Source organism: Cephus cinctus, unplaced genomic scaffold (genome assembly GCF_000341935.2).
Source record: "Cephus cinctus unplaced genomic scaffold, Ccin1 Ccin1_scaffold0421, whole genome shotgun sequence".
In the NCBI taxonomy this organism is placed as follows: Eukaryota; Metazoa; Arthropoda; class Insecta; order Hymenoptera; family Cephidae; genus Cephus; species Cephus cinctus.
Genome location: NW_014333104.1, coordinates 225,397 through 241,556, shown reverse-complemented (window position 1 = coordinate 241,556; position 16,160 = coordinate 225,397). Strand labels below are relative to the sequence as shown.

Here is a 16,160-nt window from a genome sequence, read left to right as displayed (position 1 = left end):
AACCTGACCTAACTTAACGCTTAAAGCAATTGTCAGCTAACCTAGTCAAGTCTAGCCTAACCTAAACCAATCCAACGTATTATAGCCCCAACCGTACCTCGAGTTATGGATGCTTCCAATCAGTCCACGTAATTGTACATATTAATTTTAATGACTATGCATATTAATCGATTAATTTACATGTTTAGATGCGAATACTTGAGGTAATTGGGAGGATTTTTACGAGATATAAGGGTGAATGACACTTGACAAAAGTATCAATGGATTATTAGGTTAAATCATTTTTAGATTATTTTAAGCGAATCCTATTTCTGCATTGTGTCAGTCGATTTTTAATGGAAAATAACGTTGGTTACTGCCACAAATGATAAACGAAAAATGGCGCGTGAATTTACAACTTTTATAACACTTTTTCGCTGTTCCTGTTTCGCTGTTCCATTAAGCACGTGCCTTCGTATGCTATAAAAGTTTTGATATCTTTCCTCAAATGCTGCACTTACTATAAGTTACGTCAATTTATACAAATTTTATACCTTCAATTTCTATGGCATCAAAATTCTCACTATTTTTTCCGATAAATACTAACTTCATAATATTCAAATGTAGAATCTGAAGTTAATTAACTTACGACGTAAAAATCAAAAAGGGAAAAAGCAAATTCCAAAAAACACACATTGATTACGGTAAAACATGATATCAAAATGCGTTAGGTAATTAAAAAATTTGTTTAAAAGCCATGTGAAAGCAGTCAACAATGCGATCATTAAGAATTGTATTAAAAATTAATAAATTATCCGTGAGCTTGATTTACGTTTCATTTTCTTTTATTTTGTCGTGAAAAGAGATTACTAATTTTAAAATATGCATAAAATTCGTTAAAAAACAAACGACACAGCCTGTACCCACAGCGTATACGTGTAAAAAATATTTACCATGTTTTACCTTTGAGCTGTACGAGAAATGCTAGCGGTGCAGCCACTAACACAAAATACACAAAGCTTTGCGTCGAGTCACGTTTGTTTTTACGTTAGTTCAGCGATGTCCGACACTATGCACCTAGACTAAGCTGCTGGTCGGCCGACATGCGTTTATAAATTTACGGATACAATACCTTCATTTTTTATCATTTTTCAAGATATTCATAAAAATTATAATAAACCATACTACATACGATACTATACTATATACGATATTTATTTAACGAACGTCAGTACTTACCACTGAGCCACGTGCCATTGAAGCTATTGGTGGATAATGAGCCACTTAACCACTCTTCGAGTGTAAGACCGTCTTTTACAGGAGTCTGCTTGTCAGCTGATTCTGAATGTCCGACAAGGTAAATTATTGCCGTGATGACCAGGGCGAGTATGACGAGTCCAACAACAGCGCCAGCCAGTATACGTCGCCAGCTGCGTCTTTTGTTCTTTGTCATGAGTTCCTGTGAACATAGAAATTCGAGAAAAACAATAAATATGGAATCATAAGTAAACTTAGCAAATAGTACTAAGAAGCTTTTTTTGCGCGGTAACGTTTTAGTACGTTATGAAGTCAGGTTCGTACCTGGTATTTGACAAAGTATGGGGAATAAAGGAAATAGGGGTTCCTTTTTTGTCATGGTAATTTACACTTCGTCGATTTAAATTTCAGTTGTTGTAACGACAATGCAACCCTCCCTCTCGACCCTGCACTTACGAAGTAGCTAAGGACATCGTTACGTAGCAAAATTTCATGAGGGTTGATTGAATTTCTTGCTCGGTGTGAAATCCGCCATCTTCTTAATCGGAATACCCTGTCCACTATAATGTAAGTTCAGCTGTTCTTTGTCTTGTTGCGACATGGCAAAACCGTCTCTGTATACGAGCCTTTAACTCGTGGTAAAGATTTTGCAAGCACCAAGGGTGAATGAACTTGTGTGGCAATGCTAAAGTAAAATTGAAATTCGTACTTCCCAACAATTTGAATCGGTGGGGATGAATGTAAAGGAAGGAAAAGTCGACTACTGTAACCTAGCTACCAACCCTTTATATTCAGTTGGCGAGAACCCCTAGGCGATATATCCTATATTTATAAATCTTCGTTATCGAAATTAGATTTGATCTGTCTAGTCGTCCTACCGTTTATCGGGCGCCTGTAGAGAATGAAAAATTACCAAACGATACTCCAGTGTGTATTCCTTTAATTTTATTTTGCGAGAAAAGAAATCTGCACGGAGAGAATTTTTCGTTACTTTTTTCGTCATTTGAAAAACATAAAATGTCACAATGATTTTTATGGTTGACTTCAGAGGTACGAAAGTAATGCACTCCACGGTAAAATTGAATGTAATGCACGAAATAATTCGGCTGTTTTAGGTGACTTTTTAAATTTAACGTGGTTGAAGCTGTAGTTTTACAATAGACATTTTCAAGTTCAGAAATTTTTATTATATACTTCGGTAAAAGCTGACGTGTCATGCTTACTTTTTAGTATACTTTTGTGAGCTGCTCTTAAATATATGTATAGGTAATATGTAACATGTTATAAAATACTATGATGTTCCCCGTGCATACTGTGATTTTTACGGTAATTTTTAATGAAAAATTCTCTCCATGTACCGATCAATACTACAAACATCTCTTATACCAATGGGGCGGTTTTATTTTTCTGTTCTTTTTATATTTTATACTGATAGAGTCTTACAAGGATAGGCGTCACTGTCGGATAAAAATTATCTTCCTGTATTGATTTTCACTGCAGTATATGACAGAATAAAAAATGATACGAGATTCTTGGAAATTTAAAAATGACCATTTTCATTCGCGCCCTTTCTCAATTTCAGTCAATTTAAAACATCCCCTAGACCTGACATCGGGCTCATCAGTAATCATTTAGTTCAATATCTGCATATACTACATACTAACCGTATCGCGAGGGTAAGTTTGACCACGATGAAAATTGTCAATGCGAGGCATTATTTAACCCTCGTTTTTCGCTAGTCTGTAAAACATCACAAAGATTCAACCCTGTTGGCCACTCAATTTTCATTAAAATTATTTTCGGAGTAATTGTCTACCATGATGATATTTTATTAGTAACCCGTTTTTTTTTATATTAAACGATATTCTCAAGGGTAAAGATTAAAATGTGTAAAATAAAAAGGGTTACAGATTTTTTCTTAAGTCATAACAAAATTTTGTCGAAGTTACTACTCCCTCGAATGAAACGTCAATCATGATCAAACGTTAAGAGGACTTTTTTCTTTTAGCTATCCCGTCCAGTAAACATATTATAGTAATATAAACACAAAATATTCATGTCAAATTTTACATCCTATATGATCACGATATACAAAAATTATTGTAATTATAAGATGTAGTATAGCTCAATATACTGTGAAAAAATGTGAAGAAAAAAGTTCAATTGATAGATAGAAGTGAAAGGGCAGCAATGCTATTGACATAGTCACCCTAAGTTAACATCAAGTTGCCCGTAGGGCGGTGTTCATCTTACAGAAGTTGACGGGGCGGTGCCCAGTGCTCGCGAAATTCCCCTGCGTACTATTTCCGGTCCTGGAAACCATTCTACTGCCTGCTTCCACATAACTTAGGTACAAAGTACTAATGGTGGATAGTTTATTACTTAGCTTCCTACAAGGGCTGCCCAGTGGAGGGTTAGGGGTCTGAGGTCAGGGCTGCAGATTAGACGATTAGATTGCTTGGTATATATTCTTTTAATACTTTCTATTTTACGGCAATTGTACACTCGACGTGTCTCTTGTTTTTGACATTGAGGAGTAAAGTTGATTAAAAAAATTGCACAGACTGAAATTTTAAGTGTAATGATATTTGTTTACTAGACGCAGATGATTCGATCAAAAATTAAAGGAAAGTTTAATATGTCATCTATGTGTCAACGAAGTTTGAAGTTTGGATCCATCAAAAAATATTACCGTAAGAGGTGACAGAAATTTTATGGCCAATAATTTTTCGTAATTGACGTGTAACGAAAAAATAATAAAAAGATCGTTGAAAATTATTTTAAGAAAAATATTGATTACGTCTAAGATATCATATATTCAAAAATAATATTCCACAACTTTATAAAAAATATTTGCTCCTATCTACAAAATGAAAGATTGCTCAAGTATTCAATTCTTTCGAGACACCCTGTACATTTCCATGCAGCCTCAACACGGGGTATCTTTCTAACGACCCCTACTATTTTACCAACACACCCCTCGTTGGTCTTCCAACTTTTTATTATCACCAAATTGCTCATTAACCCACGAGAAAGTTTAATGAGAAATACTGACCGATTTTACGCGGAGAATACAAAAAAACGTATACGTCGAATACCTAAATAATTGCAAAACATATAATAGACTCATAGAATCTATAATCGAAATCAAAGTCTCGAAGGATTGTAATAACATTTCGAAAAATATTGTTCGTCCTCCTGAAAAGCACTACCGATGCAATGACAATTTAACCTAATCAGTAAATTGGTAAAGACAAGTTCATCTGAAATTTGTATATAATGCGACAAGAGTAAAAGTAATATTGCAACCAAGTACGGAGTACGTTCGTTGTATTTATAGTTTCCACGAATTTTTCACATTTTAATAGATATCGGTTTCTGTATTTTTTCTTTTTACTAAAAACTGTAATACCCCATGATCTGATTACCAATTTAAAGTGACCTACGAATTTTGCATCATAGTTAATAGGTAAATGCATTACGAAAGCGAAAACTGAAAGTACTGTTGACAACCGCCCCCACAAACCTCTCGAAAAACCCATTACGGATTGGAGCGCTTAATTCGAGTCAGAGAAACTTTAATAAGGGTGCCAATTAGTCATTAAAGCTTGGCGTTAAGAGAGAAAAAAAGGAGTTGGATCTTGATAGAGTGGTGAAAAGTCAAAGAGGAAAGAAATTAGAGGGGAAAAAAAGAGAAAAAGAAATGCCTCAATCAAGACTGCAGACGGTAAGAAGTTTTCATTCGTTTAAAATTCGCGCATCACAAGGAAACGTTTACTTTCATCATTTTATGGTTGCGAGACCAAAAATTCCCTGCGTGATCTCTTATGATATAACGGCAAGATAAGTCCGAATTGAACAGGGCATAGCTAGCCTGGGTCACAGTGATGTATTTTAATAGAAATCATAAAACCTTTTAAAGTACCACGGTTGTGGATTAAGGTACTAAAAAGTGGACGAGTCGTCAAAAATAATCACAACAAAACAACGTGGTTAAACATTTTGATAGCCGATAATTTTTACAGATTTTGCAAAACCATAATTAAGTAAACAATCATTTTCTTCGCTATTCCACATTGCACATATTTTATATATAAGTCCTCAAATTGAGTTAGCTAATAAATAAATGCTAAATATATCGTACATTAGTATGGTCTAGATTCTGACCATACATGCAGTAGCTGAGTGCTGAATGAAATCCCAAATTTCAAAACGAATTTTTTACTAGGTGTCAATTGTATATGTATGTTGTCTTTCTTGCACCCTATCAATTCATACAAGCACGGAAGTACAAACAAGCATACGATTGGTCGATGACACATACTGTTCGAAAAAAATAAATAAAAAATGAAAGAAAGAACGACATCAAAGACAAGTATGAAGAAAAATCAGTACGGCCAACCTCAGCAACCTTACTGACCTGCAGGTGAGTTAACCGCAAACAACTACGTACATAATATGTGTATACATAGCCAAGGTGGTATAAACACAGCATACATAGGCAGTAGCAGTAACAGCAGCAACGCCATCTCGTATAATGAGCTTTATGAGTCGTAAATTACTGTGTATTTACCAGCGCGGCGTTCGAAAGAGTGCGCATGCGCGCGGCCATTTTAATATAATTTGTAACGACACCAAAGACGACCTGGCCAGGATTATCCTGAGAATTATCTCCACGGCTGCAAAACTGGACTAACAGCACTCGACCCATTTTCTCGACTTCAGTCGAATGTAAACAGAAAAAATAAAAATAAATCTCGGCCTTCGTGTCAACTTTCTCTCTGTTTCTATTTTTTCACTTTTTTTGTGACCTTTCAGCTTTTCCGTTTTTCATATCATAACAATTGCATAATTAATTCGATACTTATTGTTTGTCTTTGCTGTGTTTCCAATTATCACGTGGCTATATTAATACTTACATTCTATAGGTAAGCGGACTGTAGACCTTTAAGAATTTCTGTTATTTTGCTCTTGTTTATCAACAAGAGTGTTTGCCACCTCGCTTTAAGAAAGGTACAACGAGTTAAGTAAAAGTGTCATTGTCTAAAAGACGAAAATTCTTACGAAAGACATAGTTGACACTTATACAGATACCTGCTGTAAAAAGGGAAACTTGAAGACCGTTATACATAATTTACATGACGCTATCTGTCCCCGTTTTTTCCACTTACGTCAGGAATGATAATAATAATAAAAGTAAAAGGAAGCGCGCAAGAAGGGCAGTAAGAACCGGAGAAGCAAGCGTAATCGCGAGGGACACGTCCTGGCCGACATTGCGCGCACGCTTTAAACTCGCAAACGAGCTTTGCTCAAAATTAATCACAATCCTCACGAAGAACAGCAGAATAAAAAGTCACCAGACACTCGTCCGTAGTACCAACCTATACGATCCGAAGGGGAACACTTTTCGTGTGTACGAATAGGAAATTCAGTTTACGTGTGTCTGTGGGTGCGGAAAAATTCAAGATGGCGGAACGCTTTTACTTTTTTTTTTACATTACGTAGCTGCACTTCTCGGCGAACTAGAAGGGCATTGCCCGGATTCTCAGCCATTAGACGGTGGCTTTATTTTGATAAATGTCGCGACGCTGGCGACGCCAGCTCACATAATCCAGGTTAATTAGAGCGCGATTAAAGTAAATAACTAGGCGTTAACTTGAGTCTGGTTTATGGTCTCGCGGATTGTTCTCGCAATGATCCTACTGCCTTAGAGTCACTGTGTCCATAACCCGGCCATTACCGTAAGATATTTCGGAACTAGTAAATCACACCCGCAATGGGTCAGACTTCGAAAATAGTAAGCGTATAGTATTTTCTTGTCTCCGCGAAATTTCGAAAAGTTTACAAACCGTTCGGTGGACATGGTTTCTCTTCCGAATTGTAAAAATGTCAGGGAATAAATTCTACGAGAGATATAGAAAAGAAATCATGGACCTACTATAAGGATCGTTGAAGTCCATTATCAAATATCTAGGCATGATTTCGCGGTGAGTATGGGAAGAGAAGAGAAAAAGGGAACAAAAAATATCATTGTAATGTGGTGGGAATATTTTTAAATTGTATTATCGGATTCAAAGGCACGATTTTTATGGGAATTGATGGGATATCAAAAAAATGAAAGAAAAAAAATGAAGAAAGAAATACGAACAAGACGAAATCGAGAAAAATGTTTGAGAGAAAAGAAGAAATAAAAGAAAATGGCAGTAAGGGGGACGAGTAAGATAGGAGTGACCTTGGTGACAATGTAAACACACATGCATATATTTATGGAGTATACTTTGAGATTTACGTAAGGCGCTCACGGAAAATCCCGAACTTTGCTAAGATTAAATTGACTTACTCGCACGAGAATAGTTTATAAATAATATACAGCGTGAATCACGAATCGTGATCAGTAGAGATTACTTTGTTATTAGCAGTCCGATCGAAAATGTTTTTATCAGCTTTTGCATGGTTTCAAGAGAGCTTTAACGTGATAGTGAAAAATTACTGGTCAACTCTTTTTTTGTAATGTTTTTTCAAGGTTACCTTGAATTTTTTGCAACTGAACATATAATTTTTTTACGCCTGTCTGTTAGAGGATTTCAAGACAAATTCGGAACATGTAAAGACATGACATTTTTTTCATCTGGTTCAAAAGAAAATTAAAAAACTTTGTATCACAAGGAGAATCACAGCTACGCCGTTATACGCATCCATTCTTTTTTAAATGTTTTTTCAAGGTTACCTTGAATTTTTGCAACTGAACATATAATTTTTTTACGCCTGTCTGTTAGAGGATTTCAAGACAAATTCGGAACATGTAAAGACATGACATTTTTTTCATCTGGTTCAAAAGAAAATTAAAAAACTTTGTATCACAAGGAGAATCACAGCTACGCCGTTATTACGCATCCAATGTCGTTGACAAGTCAAAATTTACCAATCTTAATTGTAGCAATGTTCAAAATGGTGTCCACGAGCCGCAATGCACTTGCGTAGACGGTGAACAAAAGATTGTTTTGCATTCTTTATGGCCTCTACACTGATGGTTGAGCATGCATCCGCAATCCTTCGTCGCATATCTTCCGGTGTTGTTGGAGCATCTGCATAAACTTTGTCTCTTAATGTACCCCACAAAAAGTAATCTAATGGAGTAAGATCGGTAAGTAATTTGGACTTGTCAACAACATTGGATGCGTAATAACGGCGTAGCTGTAATTCTCCTTGTGATACAAAGTTTTTTAATTTTCTTTCGAACCAGATGAAAAAATATCATGTTCTTACATGTACCGAATTCGTCTTGAAATCCTCTAACAGACAGGCGTAAAAAAATTATATGTTCAGTTGCAAAAAATTCAAGGTAACCTTGAAAAAACATTACAAAAAAAGAGTTGACCAGTAATTTTTCACTATCACGTTAAAGCTCTCTTGAAACCATGCAAAAGCTGATAAAAACATTTTCGATTGGACTGCTAATAACAAAGTAATCTCTACTTATCACGATTCGTGATTCACCCTGTATACGTTACATAGTTCATATATGTATACAGGGTTAGTCAGTAGAAACGCACCAGCAGAAGTTGGCCGCAAGTGGCCGACACGGCAGTGTGGCCTCTTCAAAAAATGACATGTGACTGTGACCGATTCCCATAACCGCAAACCTGACAGTTCGCATCGCACTGAACTTTCGAACGTACACATATCCACACGAAAATATTTTATATATTGCATGTAATTGAAAATATATGTCGGCACATATGTTCAGGTATACAAAGTTAATCAATAAAAACGCATGAGCAGAAGTTAATAAAAATAAAGTTAAAGAAGAAGCAATAACGTTTTTGAAATATTTTAATAGTTAGGTTTCTGAAATAATTAATTAATATTGTAATGACAAAATGTAATGTCAGTTAAGATTTATTTTCACAACAGATTGCAATTAAAACAATGTAAAGTTTAATATATTCACAATTTTGATATTTCCAAGTAATGATTACAACTGCAATTGTGCAATGCAACGCTGCAATTAATTAAAAAATCAATTAATTGAAATGTTTTTATAGCAAAAAAGTGTATCAAAAAATCTGTCGTCAAAATAAATCTTAACTGATATTATATTTTGTCATTACAATATTAATTAATTATTTCAGAAACCTAACTATTAAAATATTTCAAAAACGTTATTGCTTCTTCTTTAACTTTATTTTTATTAACTTCTGCTCATGCGTTTTTATTGATTAACTTTGTATACCTGAACATATGTGCCGACATATATTTTCAATTACATGCAATATATAAAATATTTTCGTGTGGATATGTGTACGTTCGAAAGTTCATATCTGATAGAGGATATGCGAGAGCTGTACCGGAAAGTTATTTGACGGAAGCTGACAGACTCTAAAATCTAGTAACAGAATGCATCGAGACGGGAAATCCCAGAAGCGACGCCGGACTGTTCCCCTGAAATGCAATACACGTATCACATATGTATGTACCGATGTCTTACATTGTGTCTCCTACACATATACACAGTCGATAGCGATTTGATAAAAATGGCTAAATAGTTAAAGATTTCTAAGATAGAAACATTTTTTTATTATAAAGTTAACTAGGTCAATAAGAATATCTTGAGATAAGACACTTTTACAATGTTGAATGATTTGCTGTAAAAAAAACTTTTCAATATGGATTTAGCTGAGAGTCAGCTTTAGAAAAAATATTAGGAACAAAAAGATGAATTTCTTTTTAATAAAATAATATAATAGCATGGTATATAATTTTTTTGAGGAAAATCTTTGAAGCTGAGATATATATGTATTTTTAAAACTATCTGAGCCCTTTGCACTTGATCATAATCAAGGGATGGATGACACCGCAATTCGTTAAGAACATAAATATGTTAACCGACAGGATGGACTATCTAATGTTATAGTAATCATTGCAAAAGGTAGAAATTTTATTTTTCAAACAAAAATATTGATATACAGAGTGTATCGGATAAGATGCACGTTTACACGTGCACAATTATAAATTCATTTATAGTTATTCAGGCTAAATGCACCAACTGAAGTTAGCCTATCTATTTAATTTCTATGACAGAGCCAAGTTCTGTTTGGCATTTGTACGTAATAACCCCATATATATTCAATATCGTATAGTGGAAGGTTCTTAAAGAAATAATAATAAATCTTTTAAGATATATTTATCAACATTGATTGATATACTATGGTACCATTTTATTTCATATCACTTTGCATTCGAGAGTCGACTCTCAGTCGGCACTTGGTTTGATGCAATAATTCGGAAGGCGACTGAGAGGAGGCAATTACTGTTAATGTTTTTTTTTTGAGCCAACTTCAAAGCCTTGATTGCAATATCGACGCGGATAGACATCATGGCACATTGGGTTTCCTTCTAGGAAGGGCAACACGATAATGCTTCAGGAGGTGGAAAATTCTTTCAAAACAGCCTGAAGTTGCTCGTTCCGCCTAGCGAAAAAGGAGTTGAGTGCAAAGGAATATAATATATTTACGTATATATGTACATAGAGCTTTACAAATATCTATCTATCTTATCTATATATACATATAGTTAGTTGTAGATTACTTCACGTATTATCAAAACTATTGGTATCCACACGATACGATACAGTTAAATCTTATACTCAAGTTCCACCATCGTTACGGGAAAACTTCCTAAGGAAAGGATCTCGTGTCTCACAAGCAATTGCGTCTGATAGTTGGACAATTTTCGTAAATTATTTGAGGTAGAAGGACGACTCACCATCGAAAAATCTACTTTAGCACGTCTTTTCCGATCGAAGCTTTTCCGTCTTTTAACTCGAATTCTTCGGTCTTGGTACTTGTTCCAAAGATAGATTTTACTTTTTACTATTTACTATTTTACTATTTACTTATTCCTACTTTAATGCAACAGGTACTACTAATTTCTGCCTTTTTTTTAAATAGCTTTTACTTGGATTAAGGCTGAACTAGAACAAAATAAGAAAGCAGTGCACATCTATTTTATACCTTGCTTTTCCTAGGACCACACGCGTTATATCTTTTCGTATGTGAATATACGTATATTTAACATACGGTGGAACCTCTCTCGATGCCTTTACGAACCATGTTGATGCAGTCGCACTTTGAGCGGTAGATATCCTTCCATAGATCAGCTCTGTCCTTGCCGGAAACTCTGTCCCTTTCTGTGCTAAATTTAGGCAACGGCAGAGATTCCACTGTACTGAATGTGTCTTGCAAACTGAAATTATATAGTATGTGAATATAGGTATATACATATGGACATCACTTTCATGATATTGGAGGACTTTTTTCAACATCCTTCGAATCTTTTGCTGCACTCCATTTCAAGGTAAAACGTACGTACCTATAGACGTACAAACTTATACAAGATGATAAAAAGTTTTGAGAACTGTCCATAGAAAATTGGGTAACCTTTGATTTTTACAACTTTTCAGTGTTGGTATTATACTACATACGCATATGTATATTCACATTGTAATACACGTTTGATATGTCATTTTGAATAGCATATAAAAAAAAATGGTACATATTTAGTTTACGAGAAAATTGTCAAGACCAGGTAGGAAAAACAGAAAATCGTTCGTGGGCGCATATATTTTTGGTAAATGTTTCCTTACATTTTTATTTCGATTTGTGTGATGAAACTTGGTGTACAATTCGTGTAGCTACTTCCCCTTCGAGGCCATTGAAATTCTGTCCATACCAAATATTCTATATAAGAATGTGTGGAAACGGGAATAGGTATATGTGCGTGAAAGGAAAATATACTCTACAGCAACTTCTTTTTCAAAAACTTTGCAATATGCTTTTCAATCTTTCTGAAAGATTTGCCGAATTCCCAAAATATGGGAGAGTAGATATTGCAAAGAATTTTTTCGCGATTGGATATCTTTTTTGGTAAATAGTATATTCGTTGATATTAATATCGTTGTGGCGAAGAACCCATCACGAAAGGAAATTGGTATAGATATGTGGGTTCACATACATATGTACATGTATATAGGATGGTTCGATTTATATTCAACAGAATATCGTGAAGCAACCTAGTCTCTTTTAACATTTCAATAATGTTGGGCTGATCTATTGACGTACACAGGGACCTTGACTAAGGAAAGTACATACGAGAAAAAAATGTGTTATGTATTTTTCAAAATTTCAATAAAAATAATTTTTCTCTTCGCAAGTAAAATTTTCAAAATCGAAAACCTTCCCGAGAGAGGCGCGCTCTGATACATCCCATAGACTAAATAGATGCACGGGTAGGCCGGCCCTGCGCGAGTGCTCGCGATCTTCAATTGTTTTGACGATCATGATGAATTAGATTTTAGCATATCTTGCTCTTAAGGTAGTTAAAATGTTGTTTTCGGGAGACGAGAATCTCAACCACCTCTACTTCCTTGATGAACAGTTCCGAATGCTCCGGACCGTCACTGCAATCACCTACCCCTCCGTGAATGGTGCCTTCTACCACGTAGTTGGACCGCCAGGTTGTGCTGCGGCCGTAACGTCACTTTACCTCAGCAGTGGTCTTGGACTCCGTCGGAATATACATTTTTATTTCATCCTTTTGGATCCGCTTAAATAACTCAAAACAAAATGAAACGGTCCTAACAGGGACGTGAATATAAATTTTTAAGGGGTTACAGGATTATTGAAATAAAAGAAATTGATTTTTTTCAAATTACTGTTTCTGAAAGTCTCATCCTTTACGAATATAACCAAAAAAAATTCGTGGATATTTACGAAAGTGATAGTGTTAATCATAAGTAAGTGCGCAAAAGATTAACAGACTCGCCGAGCGATATATGGTGTGTATGGGCCTGTGCACCTTTTGTAGGGAACTTTGAAGCCATTTAACTCGAAACTACACTTTTCAACACTGTGGACATCATAACTCTTGAACGAATAATTATTTTTACTTGAAATTTAATTTGAATTTGTAAAGTACCTTTCTCTACAACATTAAACTTCCCCAAGGACGTTGTATAAGTTGAGAAATAAATAAAAAATATTGACAGCAATTTTTTATCGTAAAAATGAAAAAAAAATTAGATATGTATGCAATTTTAACCATTATTTTTGAAATTCCTTCAAAAAGTTCCACGTGTAGTTTTGAGCATGTAAACTAGTCATCTCAAAGCATTTTGCTTTCAGATGACTGGTTCACCTGAGATTACGTCCATAGATTCAAAGCTGCGAGCTAGGCAGGGGAATATTCAGCATTTAATAATTTTCATAACTTTGAATATATCAACTTTTTTCTTTCAAAAGACTCATAATGACATGCACAATAAACTGTAAAAAGTACCGGCTCCATAATAATTTAGTTTCTAAGCAATTGAACCTGACGAAAAAGTCGATTTTTTGAAGTTTCAATAATCCTGTATGTACTCCCTTAAATAAGTTCAGTGCATCGATACGCGAAACGTTCCGTAACCGATTGGGCCTTAAGCCCAAATTCTTTTATTTTAAATCGGGCTCCAAATGCCATGTTATTATATGTACATAAATGTTGTTATCATTTTTTCTCAATTTCATTGATGAGAAAAAGATTCTGACAAGATACGGCCGTACCATTATATAAACATTTTTCTTTGTTTTACCTGACGGAAATGATTTCATTTCTTACACGTGGTAACGCCCCCATCGTGGCTAACGTTTATCAGTAAGAAAAGCTGAACGAAATGCTAGGGCTGAAAAGATGGGATTTGAAAAATATTCTGGTATTTCACGGAAATCAAAATCGTGCTGTGTTTACCCAACATCGACGATTTGCATAGAGCATGCTTCTCTAATTCCCCTAGGGAAATGATGCCAGCGACCCCTGCGACAAGGGGATGCTGCGGGATAACAGCCGCTAGGCGTCAACCAACCCCATTAAGGCAATGCTTGAGGCTCTAACAACCAACACCATATAACAGGGTTTGACACTTATCAAAAAGGACGTAAGCGAAAGAAAATAATTGTTTCCCATTTAATATTTATGTATACGTCACATTTATTCTAAAAAATGTCTGATTATGATAATATGACAAATTTTCATAGTTGTAAGAGTATATGGTTTATTTTTTGTATTTTTTACCCAATTTAGAAAATTACCCAATATTGCAAAAAGCCTAGCCTTGGCCTCCGCAAGAAAAATTGTGTGTGCTTTGCCCCAGACAATAAGTCTGAAGATGAGTGAAAACATAGAAGGCATTAATGAAATTTCTTCTTGAAAGTTGAAATGATCGAGCGTGCATCTTCTCTTACATCAGAAACTACATCTCTTACATCATCTATTACATCAGATTATTAATTCTTTAATGCCGCGTGTTCATTTCAATACCCAGTAAAGCCTTTCGATATGAAATTTTTGAATATAAAACTGCTATACTCATTTTCACTATAGTGGTATTTAATATAATTATATGTAAAGATTATAAATTAATCCATAGATAATCTTAAATTCTCTGTATTCCATAAAGCAAAATTTCAAAAAGTATTCACTTGAGTTTCAAAACTCAATAAAACTCTCCTGTTAGGAAATGGAAGAAAAAAAGAGTTTAAGTAAAAGCTGTAATCATATTTTTTTTCTTTTTTCAAAATGCTTAACCAACCTCGCAAGATCTTCGCGGTAATTTTTTTAAATGGGTATTTAAAACGTTTCTATATAAAATAAAAGCTTAACCGGTAGAGGATAGGTGAGAACGCGAAAATCGTTGAAAAGCTTTGAAAATAATCGGTTCAAAATAGATTCATACTTGATATTATTTGTGATTTATATTAACGTGCCATTTCGTGATGAATACGCGATACATAATGCGTTTAATTTTCCGTCGAATTAATTAGACCAGGTTCCATTTTAATTCTATACACCTCTTAATACAAAGCACTCTTATCATCGAGATTTACGATATAATTGTGATAATGATTCTGTTACAAATCATAATAAATTATTACAGATTCCGAAACAATGTTGGATCTGATCTTCTGTCTATCATATGGACATGTATAAAAACTACTATCTCACTTATTACATTTTGTTTAATAAGATGAACTTCCCGTAATTTGCATAAAATTATTAAATTTTTGGCAGATAAGCAACAGATTAACTTCTCAATGATCATGTATACAAATTTTCGTGCATTGCATATATGTATATGTATTGTGACGTGTTTTTCTTCCTCAAACCGCCTCGTAGCAAGACGATCCGATCGCACCACAAATGTGAGGCTCGAGACTCTAAAGTTTTCCCGGGAAAACGCTAGGAGAAAATCTGTACAATATGAAAAGCCAAATGGGCGCCAGACGCAGCGTTGCGTCACGTAACACACGAAACTCCCGAGAAAAATTAAGAGGACTCCGGCTTACTAGCTTACTAGGAAGGAAACGGAAAGGTATGGTAGAGGGGCGGGGAACGCACAGGTGGTAAAGAAAGAAGGTTGAGAAACCGCAAGACATTCAGTAACAAATAACAAGGGGGCCCTTTTATTGGGACTTATCAAAGCAACAATTAACAGATCAAATAACCTATGGCGAATATAAATAATCAGTAACACAATACCGCGCGAGACGAGGTCCCATACGGGACACGCGAACAAAATATGATAAGAACAAGTTTACACGCTAGCCAAAAGGGTCCTTGCGAGACACGTGAAACAAAGAAAAATAATTCGGCCTACGATACACTCTAATCCCGTGACCTACAGGTCTCGAGGCAACGATGTGCTCTCGCGATACAATTCGTCGTTCGAAAAGAAACGTGGATTTCCGCTATCCGCGGCCGTGAATTCACGATACGTTCTGCACGATGCACGCAACGCGCGAGTTAGACAGGCGAACGAATGGTAGGCGGAGTATGGTTCCCGCAGATATTGTCAATTAGAACTTTCGAGTACCAGTATCACGCGAGTG

General features: G+C 35.2%; 1 protein-coding gene across 9 annotated transcripts in view; it reads right to left on the bottom strand.

Moving 5' to 3' along the window:
* LOC112494332 (dipeptidyl aminopeptidase-like protein 6) overlaps window positions 1–16,160 on the bottom strand; it is a 215,165-nt gene that overhangs the window by 33,796 nt on the left and 165,209 nt on the right. For all 9 annotated transcript variants that reach the window (XM_025084931.1, XM_025084930.1, XM_025084929.1 and 6 more), the window contains one exon: window positions 1,219–1,438. In XM_025084931.1, the coding sequence (XP_024940699.1) occupies window positions 1,219–1,438 (220 nt within the window). The remainder of the gene's footprint in view (window positions 1–1,218; window positions 1,439–16,160) is intronic.